The 19539-nt window shown below is 34.6% G+C and overlaps 1 protein-coding gene across 1 annotated transcript in view; it reads left to right on the top strand.

Annotated features, from left to right (window-relative positions):
• LOC134245112 (MAM and LDL-receptor class A domain-containing protein 2-like) overlaps nucleotides 1–19539 on the top strand; it is a 169439-nt gene that overhangs the window by 145584 nt on the left and 4316 nt on the right. The window contains exons 85-92 of the mRNA XM_062727371.1: nucleotides 72–413; nucleotides 3274–3375; nucleotides 3836–4001; nucleotides 5722–5909; nucleotides 6033–6152; nucleotides 16886–16996; nucleotides 17380–17509; nucleotides 17856–17960. Coding sequence (XP_062583355.1) covers nucleotides 72–413; nucleotides 3274–3375; nucleotides 3836–4001; nucleotides 5722–5909; nucleotides 6033–6152; nucleotides 16886–16996; nucleotides 17380–17509; nucleotides 17856–17960 — 1264 coding nt within the window. The remainder of the gene's footprint in view (nucleotides 1–71; nucleotides 414–3273; nucleotides 3376–3835; nucleotides 4002–5721; nucleotides 5910–6032; nucleotides 6153–16885; nucleotides 16997–17379; nucleotides 17510–17855; nucleotides 17961–19539) is intronic.

Here is a 19539-nt window from a genome sequence, read left to right as displayed (position 1 = left end):
TTTTTAAAAAATTATGAAAACCTTAAAGTTTTATATTATTCATCAGAACAATCTATGTTTGTCTGCAATAGGGCACTACATATACTTCAGCAGTGAGGATGGGTATGTGGCTAACGCCACTAGCCCTGTAGAAGTTTTAGATGATGGATGCTTGTCATTTTATTACAACATGGAGGGAGGGCCATCAGCCCAGCTCAGTGTGTACGTCATCATAAATGGCACCAGCACGCTACGCTTCGTGCGTGATGGAGTGAGAGTGAAGCGAGATCAGTGGGTTAAAGGTCAGATTCCAGTGAAGGGAGGTAGGATCTATGTGGAGTTTGAGGCCTATGCTGATTCGTACTTTGACCAGCCTGGTGTTGTGGCTATTGATGATGTCCAGTATACAGAGGGGGAGTCCTGTCCCCAGGAAGGTAAGGGGCTCTGTTTATTGAGAATCTTTTGGCAGTAACTCCATTGAGTTTTCTTACGAAAGCCCTAAATGCATTTAAGCCAATGTATTCAATAGGGATGACTAGGTGTAAATTTTTGAAGCAGCTAAGTTTATGGAGCAGGTCAATACCCAAATATCTATTTTCCCTTACTGGACTAATACATAACAATTACTGAAATTGCTTCAGATGCTGGATCTGACCTACATTTTTCAGATGAGTGAATAAGTTATTGTTAGCTCACCTGAGCCGAAGGCTTAAATGAGCTTTTCTGATCACATTTTGTCCGGCGTCCGTCTGTCTGTAAACTTTTCACATTTTCGACTTCTTCTCAAGAACCGCTGGGCCAATTTCAACCAAACTTGCCACAAAGTATCCTTGGGTGAAGGGGATTTAAGTTTGTTCAAATGAAGGGCCAGGCCCTCATTTAAGGGGAGATAATTGGGAATTAATGAAAATTTGGTGGCATATTTTAAAAATCTTCTTCTCAAGAACCACTGTGCCAGTAAAGATGAAACTTATGGGGAGACATCCTCAGGTAGTGTAGATTCAAATTTGTTCAAATCATGACCCCCGGGGGTAGGGCGGGGCCACAATGGGGATTCAAACTTTTACATAGAAATATATAGGAAAATTCTTTAAACATCTTCTTCTCAAGAATGACAAAGCCATAATTCATCATATTTATGTGGAAGCATGTTCAGGTAGTGTAGATTCAAGTTCGTTCAAATCATGACCCCCGGGGGTAGGGCGGGGCCACAATGGCCGACGAAAGTTTTACATAGAAATATATAGGAAAATTCTTTAAACATCTTCTTCTCAAGAATGACAAAGCCATAATCATCATATTTATATGGAAGCATGCTCAAGTAGTGTAGATTCAAATTTGTTCAAAATGAAATCATGACCCCCAGGGGTAGGGTGGGGCCAAAATGGCCGACCAAAGTTTTTAAAGATATACAGTAGAACCCCGTTATTACGATGATCACTTTGTTACGGTAAAATATCGTAATACCGAGGGCAACGTAATAAAAGTTCCCAATAAAATCCAGTAAAACGTCGTTTGGAAAACGTGTGATTGTATAAAGGGGTGTATTTTTATCCTTCTATCTCCTTTTTATGCTCAAATTCTTAACCAATATGCTATATACACTTAATTCATTGATAACTTATCTTTAAAACTTATTTTCAAGATGTTATTTCTTCTTTTTCCATCATAGTATAAGCATAGAGCATATTTTTTAATAGAAACTTCGACAATCTTCTTTTAATTGCCGCCATTTTCTGCTACATATACTTTCACTTTCGTTTCTGTCCAGATAATGCGTTCGTGAAAATTTCAATGTCTTCATAGTCATAGTCATTTCTTTATAAACAACAACCAAAATTCTGATTATTTTATTCTCTTTGTATTCAATAAAAAGTCATTTCTAAATAAACAGCAACATTTTTTTTTATTCAAATAAAAAGGTCAAAGTAAATAGACAAGCAATCTGTCAAAATATTTTTTTAAAATTACTGAACAGAGGTCAATTAGCAGTTCAGCAATTATCTATTTGTATTTCTGCTGACAACTGAGAGGTAGTCCTAGCCACTATCCAAGCTGTTAAAACGTTTGTAGAGGAGTTCAAATTTTGTCCTAATGATGTTTGATACCCAAGCTGTTAATTCACGCAGTTTATTTGCAAACGAAATTACACATGTGTACCTGTGTACAGCATATAATTATATGCATAATATTAAATGTTACCTTTTATTTATTTAATTAATTTATTAAACTAAGTATGAAATAAAGAATAAAAGAATTTTTAAAAAATTACAGTGATAGATAAAGAAGCTAGATTTATGAGTTAACTTTAATTGTTGAACAATGGCTTTGGCACGTCTCCAAATCTGCTGGGCTCGCTGAAACAGTCCAGGTGGGTGCAATCAAGCGTCACTAATCACCTAACTGCCCTGTAAGTTAACACTCTCTCAAAGCACAGGTGTTCCAATGTTTATTTAGTGTCTCATTAAGTGTCTACCAGCAATCAACACTGAATAAACACGGAGTGAAAAAAATTTTGACAGAATTTTTACATCGTAATACTTAGACCTGGCGTTTTTGGACAACGTAATAAACGGTTCTTTTTTGTATAGTTTTGTTAAGAAATGGTTTTGTGCTTTGAATTTACAACGTAATAAGCGTTCTATCGTATAAAACCGTCACCGTAATAGCGAGTCTCTACTGTATATAGAAAAATTCTTTAAAAATCATTTTCTAAAAAATAGCAAATCCATGATTGGTCATGGGACTACTTTTGGATTTAAACTTTACAATAAAAAGCCATTTTCTTCTTTTTCCTACCCTTAGTGCTCAGGTGAGCAATGTGGCCCATGGGCCTCTTGTTTTTGGAGTAGGTTTAATGCAACATAAAAGTCAGACGCTTAATACTGGGACAATATTACAATTTTTCTTGCTATCACAGCTCTGTAGAAAATGATATACTGTAAAACGTATTACATGTGGCTGTGTATTCTTTTTGGTGGAAAGATACTTAGGCTAATTCAAGTACATTTCTAAATGTCTTAAACATTGATACATGAATAAGAACATCGAGATATCGGATGCGCTAAATCAAATCTATGCTGATTTGTTTTAAAATCTTTTTCTGCCAAATTTTGTACATGCTAAATATATTACATTTATAGTATTTCAAAAAAATATATGATATGCCAGTAGATACATATAAAAAAAGTTTTACAATGTGGACATCAATTTACTAATGGCATTCATGTATATCACAGGATTTTTCATAAAATACGTAATCTGGTATGTTTAACATATTTTATGTTTTTGCAGCATGTCGCACTGATGAATTTGAATGCAGGGATACAGGATTATGCATTCCACGCTACCTGACAATGGATGGTGTTGCAGATTGTGGAGATTCATCTGATGAAAGTAAGCTTTTATTCTTTTATATTGATAGTATTACAAGGGGAAAAAGGGAAGGCAAAGAAAATTTGCTCCTTGCTTTAACTCTTTATTCAGTTTTCTTTTCTATGAATGTTGTATTTTCAAAGATAAATAATTTTCTCTGTAATTAGTTACTGAAAATTTTATGAAATATTTCATCATTTGTATTTTGTTTAGAAATTGTACTTGATTTAATAGAGTTGAGAAGTGGTATGACTAAAAATAAGAGAGAAAATTATTTTTTTTTAAAAACATATCTGCATATGTATGTTGTATTAAAAATAAGTGTGAAAGTTGTCTCTAAATTTGTTAGAGAATTTTGAACTGCTGGAATTTTATTAAGATTGGTGATTATAGAGGTGTAAGTCTGTAAAATAATGAAGAAAAAGTTTTGGATATCTTGTATCCATGTGTGAAGCATTGTGTCCATTTCTTGACTTTGTAGGGGTGGGGAATGGTACCAGTGGAGTGGTTCGTCTGGTGGGAGGTATGAATCCTTCCTACGGACGACTTGAAATATCAGAGAACAATGGACTTTTCTCTACTGTGTGTGAATATAACTGGGATCACAATATAGAGTCACAGATTGTCTGTAAACAGCTGGGATACAGGTTTGTAGTATCAACCTGAACCATTCAACATTTTATGTTGATGACTTTAGGACAATGTTACTTGACTCTTTTGTTTACAATTAGTGAACCTGAAATTAATATACAGCTTACTCCACTTATATTGAACTCGCTTATTTTGAAATTCCGCTTATTTTGAAATAGAAATAAACCCCCAGTTTTTGCCTCTCATATTCTTTGCATTAAAATAACGGTTATATTGAAATCGGATATATTGAAATTTCGCTTATATTGAAGCCACTGATCGGTCCCCACAGGTGATAATGAGTTGTTTTCATAACGGTTATATTGAAGTACTCCCTGGCGGCTGTCGTTACGGTTGGTGACAGTAATTATGCCTGATTGACCAGTTGATATACAAAGGTGTGAATAATTAAGTTTTCACCTTATGTGTTTTTATACTGCATGCTCTTACGAAATAAAATTCTTCACTGTTAAATTCTTTGCGTCCACGTATATAATACGGTAATATCGAGACTAAACAGCTAAACGTAATATAGTAACCCCCACAGATCGAAGAAAAACATAACTTTGAAATTAAATACGTATTAGTATTATAATTAATGGCTATTGATATGCCTAAATTCGAAATAACTAAGAGATTAACCCGAGTACACTTAATGAAATACAAGCAGCGTTCAGCAGTACTCAACTGTTTAAGTCCGGTGAATTTTCTCCAAAACGTAAATAAATGTGATCGAGGAATAATAATGAGGCTGAAGATTGTCTTTTCAATGAAACAGAAATAAAAAAAATATTTAAACTTTCAAGGACTCATGCATATTCTATGTAATATGTTCACTGTTATAGATAAACGATGACAAATTAATATGTTAGGGTTTGTTCTTCTTTATTTTAGATCGGGATTGGACTTGTAAAAATGGCGGCTTCACGATTTCGCTTATATTGAATTACGGATATACTGAAATAATTTGCATGGTCCCCTGAATTTCAATATATCCGGAGTAGGCTGTGCCAATATACTTATTTAAATATAATGAAATTAAAACAGAGCACCTGAGTCCGTGGTGTGTGATCTAATGCATGCAAACATGAAATAAAGCAGTCTTTATTTAATATATGAGTATTCTTATGTAATACTGACAAAGTAACCACAGTATCATGAAAGGTACACCACAGTATCGTGAACAAGTACATCACAGTATCATGAACAAAAACACCACAGTATCGTGAACAAGTACATCACAGTATCATGAACAAATACACCACAGTATCATGAACAAGTACATCACAGTATCATGAACAAATACACCACAGTATTATGAACAAGTACCACAGTATCATGAACAAATACACCACAGTATCATGAACAAGTACACCACAATATCATGAACAAGTACACCACAGTATCATGAACAAGTACATCACAGTATCATGAACAAATACCACAGTATCATGAACAGGTACACCACAGTATCATGAACAAATACCACAATATCATAAACAAATACATCACATTATCAGGAACAAGTACACCAAGTATCATGAACAAATACCACAGTATTATGAACAGGTAAACCACAGTATCATGATTAAGTACATCACAGAAAATTGTCTATGAGGCACTGTGATATGAATCTCCCTGGAATAAGTACATTACACTGGTATAACTCAGTTATTGAATATGTTAAATGTGTTAATCTCAAATTGACTCAAACATTGTTTCTTTGTATATTTTCAGTCGAGCTTTGAAAACATTTACCAGATCAGAGTTTGGTTTAACACGCCTGAACAGATACCATTCATATTATTATAACTGTTATGGGTACGAGACCTCCCTAAGTCAATGCAGTCGCTATACAAGGAGTACCTGTTCTACCAATAAATACACTGCAGAAGCCCAGGTGTCCATTACATGTTCTAACACAGGTATAAAGATCATTGATAATGAAGTCATCTAATAATTGTTAAAAAAAAAACTTTGATAAGACATGAATTGTATCTAAAACACAAGAAATAAAAACATTCTAATTTAGTGTGTATTATTGACAGAGTGTGTATATGGAGAGACTCCTTGTGAACCAGGCAATAACAACACTGTGTGTGTCCCTGACAAGTATTGGTGTGATGGTTATGTGGACTGTCCAGCCGCTCAGGATGAGGAGAACTGTGGTAGGTAGTGGGGCAGGGCTATAACAGGACAAACTAGAATAGAGCAGGGCTAACAGATAGGGCTAAATCAGGGCAGGGCTATATATTGCACGCCAAATTCACAAAAATGAGGTAAACCTAGTTTCACATTTGATAAACTAGGTTTATCAACTGTAAACTATAGTTTACAAACCGTAAACTATAGTTAACGATTCGTTAAGTATAGTTTTCATCTGTAAAACTATATTTAATGGTTGTTAACTATAGTTTACGAATGATAATCTAAGTTTATCTGTCTGTAATAAGCGTTAACAATAGATTTTGTTGATAAACGTAGATTCACGTTTGTAAACTATAGTTAACGGTTTGTAAACTATAGTTTACAAATCGTGAAACTGTATTTATCAGATAATCTATGTTTTGCAATCGCAAATGATTGTTTTCGGTGTGAAGTATAGTTTACGGTTGTGAAACATAGATTATCGCGTTAACTATGGTTTACAGATGTAAAATATAGATTAACGTTGTTAACTATAGTTTACAACCGATAAACCTAGATCGACTGTGAAACTATGTTTAGCTCATTTTTGTGAATTTAGCTTGACAAATTATCACAGAGCAAGGCTACTGGTATATCTGGGCAAGGTTTTAACGGGGCAAACTATTACAGAGCAGATAGGGCTATATCTGGGCAAGGTTATAACGGGGCAAACTATCACAGAGCAGATAGGGCTATAACGGGGCAAACTATCACAGAGCAGATAGGGCTATATCTGGGCAAGGTTATAACGGGGCAAACTATCACAGAGCAGATAGGGCTATATCTAGGCAAGGCTATAACAGGACAAACTAGAACAGAACATATGATTATATAACAAGATAGAGCCATATCAGGGCAGGGCTATAATAGGACAAACTACCGGTAATACAGAGATGGGCTACATAACAAGGCAGGGCTTTAACAGGGTAGGGCTATGTAACAAAACAGGTTTACAATAGGATGATGGTTGCCAGAGCAGGATTATAACAGGACACTGCTATTACAAGACAGGAATGTGATAGAGAAGGGCTGTGATAGTGAAGGGCTATGATAGAACAAGACTAATGCTCTGCTCACACAGAGAGTTTAATTCAAAACGGGCTGGGCTACAAGACAGGTTTGTAACAGGGTGGGGTGCTTTGGCAGCACTTGATTATAACATCTCAGTGCTTTAACTTTGCAGTGCTACAAGTCTACAACAGTATAACAGGTCGAGACCACTACCTTATATGGAAGGCAATTTTCTACACGTGACGAAATCTTCATTATACCCGTTCGCCAATCAAGTGAATGAGTCCCAAAGCATGACACTCTACTACGTGTTTACGATTCAATGGCGACACGTGGGTTTCGTCGGTTTCTGCCTAATATTCACTTCGTCACCGGAAAAGCCGTACATCTTCTTTATCACTTTTAAAGTCCGAAATTGAAAGATTACATTCCAAATACATTGCTCACATTTAATATTGGAGTTGTTTTAGATGATTAATACTGTATACAGGGAAATTTTCGCCCCCGTTTTATTTTCGCCCCTTTCGCCCTACCCTCATTTGGGCGAATTTAAAACGGGGCGAATACAAAGAATACAGTATAATTTCTTAAACAAAACTACGACTGGGCGAATTCAAAACGGGACAAAACTGTTTGCAAGTGTGAAAGGGCGAAAATAAGCCGGGGCGAAAATAACCCTGTATACAGTAGTTGTTTCGAAAGTTCGAATAATATGCAAACGCTTTGATGTTTGCATGTACATTAAAACGTTTTGATAATATTTAGGGGTTAAATAATGATAATAGTGCACCTTGTACTTCTGTCTAAATCTATGTACACGTATATCACGTGAAAAAAACTCAATGCTTTATCTACGCGATAGCACCTACATGTACGTCTCTTCAAAAATGGTTTAGGCCGATGTATTATAAGTGGATATAAGGCTTCATAAAGCAAATTTTGTAAATGTGAGCATAGAATTGAAAGACTATATATCAATTTAAATATTTCTTTCATAAATCTCAAAAAAGAATTGAAAATAAGTTTCCAAGGGACAATTCAAGTTGGCCTTTATTTTCAACACAGCTGAGTACTTGTAGTAGCCCACAATGCATTGCGACTCATTCATCAGTGGTTAAAGTAAACAGATAGCCAATTTACATGCAAATTTATGCTGACGTCAGAAAATCTAGTGGTCTCGACCTGTATAAGGTTATGTCAGAGCAGTGCTATAATAGGACACTGCATTATGCCATACAGTACTCTAGAACAAAGCTGTGTTTGGGGAGGATTGATTCAGATTTCTATTTGGCTCTTTTCAAGGATTGGGGGGGTGGGGGGGGGCAAGTACATTGTGTCTTTGTCTTATTCTGCATGTTGAAAGTCATCTTTGTTAGGCCATAATAAAAATATTCCTAGATTCTCATCCCCGCCCACCCCGATTTTATACTCCCACCGAGATTTTTTTATTTCTGTTTTTCTTCGTCTTAATTCTGATTGGGATCGGTATTCATCTACCATTCTACTTTCGTTGTAAATCCCGCGAAAGTCGACATGATTTTGACAGCTGAAAAGATGGTAATTGCTGTAATACATGCGTATATATTTTAAACAAGGGTCATTGGTTGAAAAAGATTGGGAGATGATATGAAGTAAGAGATAATTGAACCTTTACTGTGAATTTTATTTGGGTATTGTAGATAAAATTACACTGATTGACCAGGTCAATAAAAAATCTGCAAAATTGAAAAAATATAAAATATAAAATAAAAGCCGCCCGCCCGCCTCGAGTTTTAAAAAAATTCGGATGAGAATCTAGCAATTTATTTATTATGGCCTTAATGACTGTATTTAATATGATACGAGGGTTGTCCAAAAAGTTCATGGACAATGACGTTTTTAGCTCTTCTGAGCCAAAGGCTCAAAGAGCTAATGCTATGGCCATTTGTGCGGTGTGCGTAAACTTTTTAGAGTATGGGCCATAACTCAAGAACCCCTTGGCCAATCAGTACCAAATTTGTCACAGGGTATCCTTGGCCCAAGGGCTACCATTTATTAGCTCTTCTGAGCCAAAGGCTCAAAGAGCTAATGCTATGGCCATTTGTGCGGTGTGCGTTAACTTTTTAGAATATGGGCCATAACTCAAGAACCCCTTGGCCAATCAGTGTCAAATTTGTCACAGGGTATCCTTGGCCCAAGGGCTATCATTTATACTAAAATAAGGGTTGGGACCCTAAAACAAGGGGAGATAATCAGGAAAACAAAACCAAAAGTACTGGTTGCTAAAAAATCTTCTTCTCCAGAACCACCAGGCAGATTTTCACCAAACTTACATACAAGGATCAGGATATGTTGAAGATTAAAAATTGTTCAAGGCATGACCCTGGGGCAAAGGGCGTGGTCTCAAGGTCACTTTAAAGTTAACCTAAATTAACAATTAATAAAATTGTCTATATTTTGCTTACTATAAGGACTAGGATCATCAAATCTTGTAAGTTGATGCATCTTAGGACTTCACATCATGTTAACTCAAAAGTAGGTCACGGTGACCTACTTTTTAAATTTTGCGGGTATTTGTTTTCAAATTGATTTGAAGGCATATTTTGGACACTTTAAGGCCTATGATCATCAAACTTAGTCAGTTGATGCATCTTGGGTCCTTGAACAACGTCAACTTAAAAGTAGGTCACTGTGACCTACTTTTTGAACTTTATGACTTATACTTTATAAAACATTTAATCCCATTATTTCAGGCACTGAAAGGGTTAGAATCATCAAATCTTGTAAGTTGCTGCATCCTGGGACCTTAAAACATATTTAAGAAAAAGTAGGTCACTGTGACCTACGTTTAGAATTTTGCAGGCATTTGTTTTCAAATTGTTTAAAAGGCATATTTTTATTACCTTCAGACCTACTATCATCAAACTTGGTCAGGAGATGCATCTTGGGACTCTGAAAAATGTCGACCAAAATGTAGGTCACAGTGACCTACTTTCGACATTTTATGGCTATATTTAAGTTTCTTAGGTATTTATTGGCTTAGAATCATCAAACTTTGTCAGTTGATGCATCTTGGGTTTTCGGAGAGTGACGACCAAAAATTAGGTCGCGATGACCTACTTTCGAAATTTTATGGCTATATTTATGTATCTCCGGTACTTATTGGCTTAGAATCATCAAACTTTGTCAGTTAATGCATCTTGGGTTTTCGGAGAATGTCGACCAAAAAGTAGGTCACGGTGACCTACTTTTAAATATCTCAGGTATTTATTGGCTTAGAATTATCAAACTTGGTCAGCAGATGCATCGTGGGACTCTAAAAAATGTTGATCAAAAAGTAGGTCACAGTGACCTACTTTTGACATTTTATGGCTATAGTTATGTATCTCCGGTATTTATTGGCTTAGAATCATCAAACTTTGTCAGTTGATGCATCTTGGGTTTTCGGAGAATGTCGACCAAAAGGTAGGTCAAGGTGACCTACTTTTAAATATCTCAGGTATTTATTGGCTTAGAATTATCAAACTTGGTCAGCAGATGCATCGTGGGACTCTAAAAAATGTTGACCAAAAAGTAGGTCACAGTGAACTACTTTTGACATTTTATGGCTATATTTATGTATCTCCGGTACTTATTGGCTTAGAATCATCAAACTTTGTCAGTTGATGCATCTTGGGTTTTCGGAGAATGTCGACCAAAAAAGTAGGTCACGGTGACCTACTTTTGACCTTTTATGGCTATATTTATGTATCTCTAGAACTTATTGGCTTAGAATCATCAAACTTTGTCAGTTGATGCATCTTGGGTTTTCGGAGAATGTCGACCAAAAAGTAGGTCATGGTGACCTACTTTTGAATATCTCAGGTATTTATTGGCTTAGAATTATCAAACTTGGTCAGCAGATGCATCTTGGGACTCTGAAAATTGTCAACCAAAAAGTAGGTCACAGTGACCTACTTTCGACATTTTATGGCTATTTTCAAGTATCTTAGGTATTTATTGGCTTAGAATAATCAAACTTTGTCAGTTGATGCATCTTGGGTTTTCCAAGAATGTAGACCAAAAAGTAGTCCTAGTTGGCTAAGAATCATCAAACTTTGTCAGGTGATGCAACTTTGGTCTTAGGATACCTAGGGTTAGAGGCTTCAAATACAAGTGATAGGTTGTACAATTTATCAGAAGAGCGATTCAAGGCCCTTGGGCCTCTTGTATTAAAAGAAGGGTTGGGACCCTTATACAAGGGGAGATAATCAGGAAAACAAAACCAAAAGTACTGGTTGCTAAAAAAATCTTCTTCTCCATAACCACCAGGCAGATTTTCACCAAACTTACAAACAAGGATCAGGATATGTCGAAGATTAAAATTTGCACGGGGAATTACCCTGGGGCAAAGGGCGTGGTCTCAAGGTCACTTCAAAGTTGACCTAAATTTACAATTAATAAAAACATGTATATTTTGCTTACTATAAGGACTAGGATCATCAAATCTTGTAAGTTGATGCATCATATGACTTCACATCATGTTAACTCAAAAGTAGGTCACTGTGACCTACTTTTTAAATTTTGCGAGGATTTGTTTTCAAATTGATTTGAAGGCATATTTTGGACACTTTTAGGCCTATGATCATCAAACTTTGTCAGTTGATGCATCTTGGGTCCTCGAACAATGTCAACTTAAAATTAGGTCACCGTGACCTACTTTTTGAACTTTATGACTTATCTTTTTTAAAACGTTAAATCCCATTATTTCAGACACTGGGAGGTTTAGAATCATCAAATCTTGTACTTTGATGCATCTTGGGACCTACTTTTTGAATTTTGTCGATATTTGTTTTCAAATTGTTTAAAACGCATATTTTGATTACCTTCAGACCTACAATCATCAAACTTGGTCAGTAGATTCATCCTAGGTCTATGAAAAATGTCGACCAAAATGTAGGTCACGATGACCTTTTTCCGACATTTTTTGGCTATATTTAAGTATCTTAGGTATTTATTGGCTTAGAATCATCAAACTTTGTGAGTCGATGCATATTTGGTTTTCGGAGAGTGACGACCAAAAAGTAGGTCAAGGTGACCTACTTTTGACATTTTATGGCTTTATTTAAGTATTTCCGGTACTTATAGGCTTAGAATCATCAAACTTTGTGAGTTGATGCATCTTGGGTTTTCGGAGATTGTCAACCCAAAAGTAGGTCACAGTGACCTACTTTTGACATTTTTTGGCTATATTTAAGTATCTCAGGCACTTGTTGGCTAAGAATCATCAAACTTTGTCAGTTGAGGCATCTTGGGTTTTTGGAGAATGTCGACCAAAAAGTAGGTCACGGTGACCTACTTTTGAATATCTCAGGTAAGTATTAGCTTAGAATCATCAAACTTTGTCAGTTCAGGCACCTTGGGTTTTTGGAGAACATCGACCAAAAAGTAGGTCACTGTGACCTACTTTTGACATTTCATGGCTATATTTAATTATATCCGATACTTATTGGCTCGGAATCATCAAACTTTGTCAGTTGAGACATCTTAGGGTTTCATTAAATGTCCAACAAGAAGTAGGTCATGCTGACCTACTTTTGAATATCTCAGGTACTTAATGGCTTAGAATCATCAAATTTTGTCAGTTTAGGTATCTTGGGTGTTTGGATAACATCAACCAAAAAGTAGGTCACCGTGACCTACTTTTGACATTTGATGGCTATATTTAATTATCTCTGTTACTAATTGGCTTAGAATAGTCAAACTTTGTCAGTTGATGCATCTTGGGTTTTCAGAGAATGTTGACCAAAAAGTATGTCATGGTGACCTACTTTTGAATATCTCAGGTACTTATTTAATTAGAATCATCAGTCTTTGTCAATTAATGTATCTTGAGTCCTCAGAAAATTTCAATCAAAAGGTACGTCACTGTGACCTACTTATGGTATTTTATAATTATATTATAATATCTTCAGTCTTAACTGGCTAAATATTATCAAACTTTGTAAGTTGATGCATTTTGGGTCTTATGATACTAACAGAGTTGGAGGCTTCTAATAGAAGTGATAGATTGTACAATTTATCAGAAGAGCGATTCAAGGCCCTTGGGCCTCTTGTTGTTAAAATAAATGATTCTTCATATATCTATTGTATATCAAAATATTTCTTATGAAAAAGCAAGTCAGAATGATTTAGCTTTTATCGATGGAACTTAGTATTTTTGTCAAAAATCGGGGTCTTTAGAGGTTGCTGATAGAGCGCACGGACCAGTCTGACGTCAATCTAATTTCATAATAACGTCAACATTTGGATTTTGAATTTTAACACATGTTCATGGACACACACTACATTTCTTTTTTTTATGGCGACACACTCCCAAGTGCTATCAATAATCTATTTGAATTTTAAAATTAAAATAATTCACAAAAAATACGAGCGCCATCAACATAAACAGTTTGTATACACAAACTGCACAGCCCAGTCGTACACTGCGCTAGATTTATAACAATGTTGTGAATAAAATCTCCATTTTCAGCAAATTGCATGTGTTTTTAAATTCTTTTAGTGTCTTTGAATTTGTACACACCATTGAAAAATCGTATATACCAATTTCAAATTAATAAACTAAATATTTTTCAATAATTCTAAGTTGTTTTATCAAAAAGTTTGTCTCTTACTTCGTTTCAACCGTATGGAACATATTTTTTGATTGGACGCTGCCCCATTCGGACGGCCGACGTCGCTTTTTCTGTCGAGTTTTTACACATATTTCTTAGGTTTTTGTTTAGTATTTTCAATGTCTATATAGGCCAGCACTTTTTTATTTTTAGGTTTACGAACATCAGAATGAAAAAGTCCCGTAGGAGGAGGAAATAAAAAAAAAATATATATATATTTTGGATACATTATCAACTTTTCTACATTAATTTTTGCTTCTTTTTTATGCTTTCCTAACAACCTTCTTGCCACTGGACACATAAGGGTTACAAATGGGAAAATACAACCTTTAATTGTTTATTCCATCATCTATCAGTTGGGGGCAGTGATATAAATCTTTTGATGTTAGACAAAATACAGATTTTTTTTAAAAATCAATTTTTTAAATCTCTTTTAATATATCTTCATATTTGTTTTTAATGTGTGTTAGGTAGAAATTATTCTAAAATATCAATATACTTGAGACCTATAAAAATAATAATTCCTTTCATAAAACAGACAGGGAGTATTCCCAAGGAGTATTGAGGAGTAAGGTGGAATTTTTTTCAATTTAATAAGTGTAAAATAATTTTTCTGGCTGCCATAAATGATACTACATGCCTGTATATATTTGTATATTCTTGTTTTTAAATAGTTGAAATATTTTATTTCTTTAGGCTATTGTTTATTTCTTCCTCAAATGGACTCAACTTCTCCCATAGTTTTATTCATTACATCTGATGCATAAGCGACCCTTTTCTGAAGAATGATGCTAAGACTGTAAGCTATGACAGAAACCTAAACAATGTCTCTGACAATAGCTACCATGGGCAGTTTTAAACCTGTGGGAGGAAAATAATTTACAATTACAGACAGTTACTTTTGAATACGGATACATAATTATCTCACCAACATGTCACTTTGCAACAAAGTTGTCAGCATTTTATTGTTCTCTGAACGGGTGAAACGTTTCGAATAGCACTTCTATCGATAAATATTTACATTAAACCAAGCTTAAGTGCTGCTATGGACTTGACACAAATCTCCCTTCATTTTTAAAACCGGAAGTACGAGTTCGTAAATTTGAAATCTCGATCCCGACTCAAATTTGACATCGGAAAGAAAAAATTCTGTTTTTCTCAATTTTATTTTTTTTTCTGAAAATTCAAAAACTTGAGCGGCGGGTTTGTAAACCTAAAAATAAAAAAATGCTGGCAATAGTAAGCGATACTTTAGATATCAGAAAACGATTATAGCTTCTTTATTTATGTTACATATAATTTTCATTAAGTTTTGACTTGTTTAATATCGAAAAAAATCATTTTAATCCAATCTTTATATAATATTTTATGGTATTTTAACCTTGGTCTGTGCGCTCTATCTGCGATCTTTAAAGACCCCGATTTTTACAAAAATATTTAAGTTCCATAAATAAAAATTGAATCATTCTGACTTGGTTTTTCATGAGAAATATTTTGAAATACAATAGATTTATATAGAACCATTTATTTTAACAAAAACGTCATTGTCCACGAACTTTTTGGACAACCCTCGTAAAAGCAAATGTAAATGGGAATACATGGAAAGAGAATTTTCAAAAGGACAAATGACATGACCATTATGAGATTATGATTTGAATTTCAGTAATTTTGTTTAAAGAAAATCATTGTAAAGTATTTTGTAATCCTGACAATGTAGTTCATACTAGAAGGCTATGTGAATTTTTATATGAATGTTTTGAATTGTGTTCCAAAAATACAGTGCAATTATGATATATACGAGGGTTGTCCCATAAAATCGTGGACAAAGCGTTTTTGTCGAAAAGTAATGGGCGCACTAAGCTGAAATTTTCAGTAAATGTTTATTCATCATATTTAAGTGAATCATAATGTTTTTGATAATATATATGCAAAAATAAAGATTTTATTCTGCTTGAATGTGCACAAGGTATGGTTCTACGGCGCACGGTAAAAATAGCATGTTTATATTAGAGAAGACATAAGAATTAATTCGTAATAAAAGTTTTCAATTCATAAGATTAGGATGAAAATTATCCTAATTCAATTCCTTAATCAATTCTGTCGTATTTTTAAAAATTTCAAGGCATTCGGTTAATTTTTGGCAGTTTCCGAGCAATTGAAATGGGAAAGTAATAAACACAATACACGAAAAATGGCGACTTTTTATGACGTTACGGCGCACCGGAGAGCAGTTCAGATAGATTAGGATGTTGTAATGACGCCGTAAGAGACTTTAAAGGAATACGGAAGAAAGAAAATATTAAAAATATCACCAGATTTTTAGTATATAAATGAAATGAAAGTTTTCTTAGTGAAGTCTTCGTGGTCGAGTCCCCAGATAGTACAAAACATATGGACAGACTGCCATTTGTAATAGCAAAGGACGCTGTCACTGTCGACCGTCGATGTGAGATTCTCTTTTAGTTGAATGATGGTAAGAATACTGACTGTAACTTGCTAATAGATATTCTGAAGATCGCATGAGTGTGCCACATTGGTTTCTTAACTGCTTATAGATACTCATATATGTAAATCAATAAAATTTCTAAATTTAAGCGGGGCTTATCCAACTTTTAGTTTAGCAAGGATGAAACGTGACGCTGTTTTAGACACTTTGACGTTATCATCCGTGCGCCATAGGGCGATACAGTACATAACATAAATTATCGCAATTTGTTTACCTATGCATATATCTATTTGAAATTTGCTATGTATATTCATAATTTATCTACTAAAAAGTGGTGAAAATATCAGAACGCAGTGATGATTATTTTTCAAACTAGACAACTTGTCCACGATTTTACGGGACAACCCTCGTATATTTAATGCATTTATTAGCTCATCACTGTCCATACTATACTCCTTCCATAATGATTATGTTTAATCTTCAAGTTGTAATACACTGCATAGTTGACTTCACTGATCCATACACTGACATGTATGTATGTATTTTATTATTTGTCTTTTGTATGTAACATGGTTGTATGCCAACATGTTTGGTGAATCAATAAAGAAATTGAATTTTACAGGTAATTGTAAAGCAGATGAATTTGAATGTAGAAACCATGACTGTGTTCCATTGTCTCAGCGATGTGATAATCTGAAACAGTGCTCAGATGGCTCAGATGAATTCAGATGTGGTAGGTGAAAAAAAAAATCAAGAGATCTTTATAAGTTCAACTATAAAATAATGTTTGTTTGTAACCCTCTCCCCACTTAAGATGAAAAATTTAGTAGATCGGTAGTTTAGAATTTTTTTATAGAAAATTTCTTTTTAAATGCTAAATTTTTAAAATAAATTTTCCAGAATACATAAAAAAAAAAAAAATGCCTCCAAAAGGTTAAAAAAAGGTTTTGCTTCATTTTTAGCCAGTCGGTCGGAAGTGGGCAACCAATTTTTTTTAAAGATACATAGTTCAGCCTAATCTTAAAGATTCTGAATTTTCTTTTGACAAATAATTTTTTCGGTATGATATATATTAAACAAAAGCATTATATAGAAGAAAGTGTCTTTTTTTTTTAGTTCGGCCAGCTTCTGGAAGTTTAAGTGCAGGAATGATGCAGGCATGGAAAGATAACTCTTGGAGGACCCTGTGTGTAGATTTCATCACCGTAGAAACAGCTCAGTATCTATGTAGCATCTCAGGAGGAGGGTATGTAAAAAATTCTACACAATCTGTTGTAAATAGAGATATTGCAGCTGCAAGAATCTTAATTTTTGAGTCAAATAATGGAACAGTTGCTAGTTACTACATTTTCATGAGCATTTATGTTTTGACTCTGAATGACATTTGTTTTGAAATAATTTATTTATGTAACAAAGAATCTCTTCCAAATTTTTAAGGTATCAGTTAATTTTCCTTCGGAAGACAAATTTTCTTCAAAAAGTAATTTCAAGACAGCTGATTCTTTTGATATCATTAGAATGAGAAAAATTCAAGTTTTTTCCCCCTTTAAATATCAGCAGAATGTTAAACAGAATTTTTTCTTCTGTTGTAGCACATTATATAACTTCCGGTCTGGGAGCTATATACTGGGAGGTTACCAGGCCCTGCCGATACACAGTCCCAATAATATTATTCCAAATCATGTCCTGCAGGCCAGGTAAGGAATGACAGAAAAATGCAGGCTTTATGTCTCAAACTTATAAAACTTATAAAGCATATAAAACTAGTGCTAATTGTAACGGGGACCGTTACAGATGTTCCCCAAACGCTCCCCAACTCCCTTTTGGTGCCATATTCCCTGTAAGCTTCATTTATTAACACAAACTCTATGCATTTGAAATTTTAACAATGTTTACCCAGAAATATACCATGCTCATTCAAATTTTAGCATTGCATGTGTGCACATGTGAAGGCATATACGTAATGACCATATCTTCTTGTCTACACAATCTATATATTTTAATATACTAAATATTAAAGTATTTAATCCAAAAGTATTAAAAAATTTGCTCATTCAAGTGTATTTTTGATTTTACCCATTTCACGTGCACGCACGTGCATACATGAGCATGGTGACCATACCTTCTTGTAGAAGTTCATTAAATCTATCTATGTTCTAAATCCCATCCCGTTTGGTTGAAAACCAAGGGAGTTAAAACTGTTTAAAGTTTCAGCCAATCAGATTGCAGCGTACGTACACGCACATGTATGCATGTGCATGGAGACCATACCTTCTTGTAGATGTCCATTATATATATCTATGTTCCAAATCCCATCCTGTTTGGATGAAAACCAAGGAAGTTATAACTGTTTAAAGTTTCAGCCAATCAGATTGCAGCTCACGTACACGCACGTGTATGCATGTGCATGGTGACCATACCTTATTGTAGAAGTCCATTTTATATATCTATGTTCCAAATCCCATCCTGTTTGGTTGAAAACCAAGGGAGTTATAGCTTTTTAAAGTTTCAGCCAATCAGATTGCAGCACACGTACACGAACGTGTATGCATGTGCATGGTGACCATACCTATTTTTTAAAGTCCATTTTATATATCTATGTTCCAAATCCCATCCTGTTTGGTTGAAAATCAAGGGAGTTATAGCTATTTAAAGTTTCAGCCAATCAGATTGCAGGGCACGTGCATGCACGTGTTTTCATGATAATTTCTATATGTCATGTTGTAGGATATCCTAATGCATGGCTATGTTCAAAATTTCAAAGGATCTCCTCAAAAAACAAGAAAGATATTGAGACTTTAGTTTCAGCCAATCAGAGCAAAGCGCACGTGCATGCGCGTGAGATCTTGCTATTTTGACCATATCATATTGTCTATATTACTAATATATCCTTACATTATGAGTTTCAAAGCATTTCATCAAAAATTTAAAAAGTTACGCCTATATCAATTAAATCGGTCATTTTACATGTTGCACGTGCGAGCTCTTGCAAGCACGTGCGCGCAAAATTACCTTCGTTCGGCAAATCTACATAACATGTCTACTGACCCTAAAAACATTTTACCTTAGTCGGATGTGTAGTTTACAAGATCACTCAAGGACAAAATTTTCCCAGGAATAATAATAACAATAATAAGAAACAGAGTAAAAACAATATGTTCCCCAACTTCGTTTGGGGAACATAGTAAAAGCTCTCATGCTGTATCATTGTATTTCTGAGTGAGATTCTGACTTGGAGGTATCCCTAAGATAGAAGCTTCTTGCCATTAGCTGAAG

This window comes from Saccostrea cucullata, unplaced genomic scaffold, assembly GCF_032062105.1.
Source record: "Saccostrea cucullata isolate Sc308-1 unplaced genomic scaffold, CSIRO_AGI_Scuc_v1 ctg53, whole genome shotgun sequence".
In the NCBI taxonomy this organism is placed as follows: Eukaryota; Metazoa; Mollusca; class Bivalvia; order Ostreida; family Ostreidae; genus Saccostrea; species Saccostrea cuccullata.
This window is presented reverse-complemented; position numbering and strand designations above follow the sequence as displayed.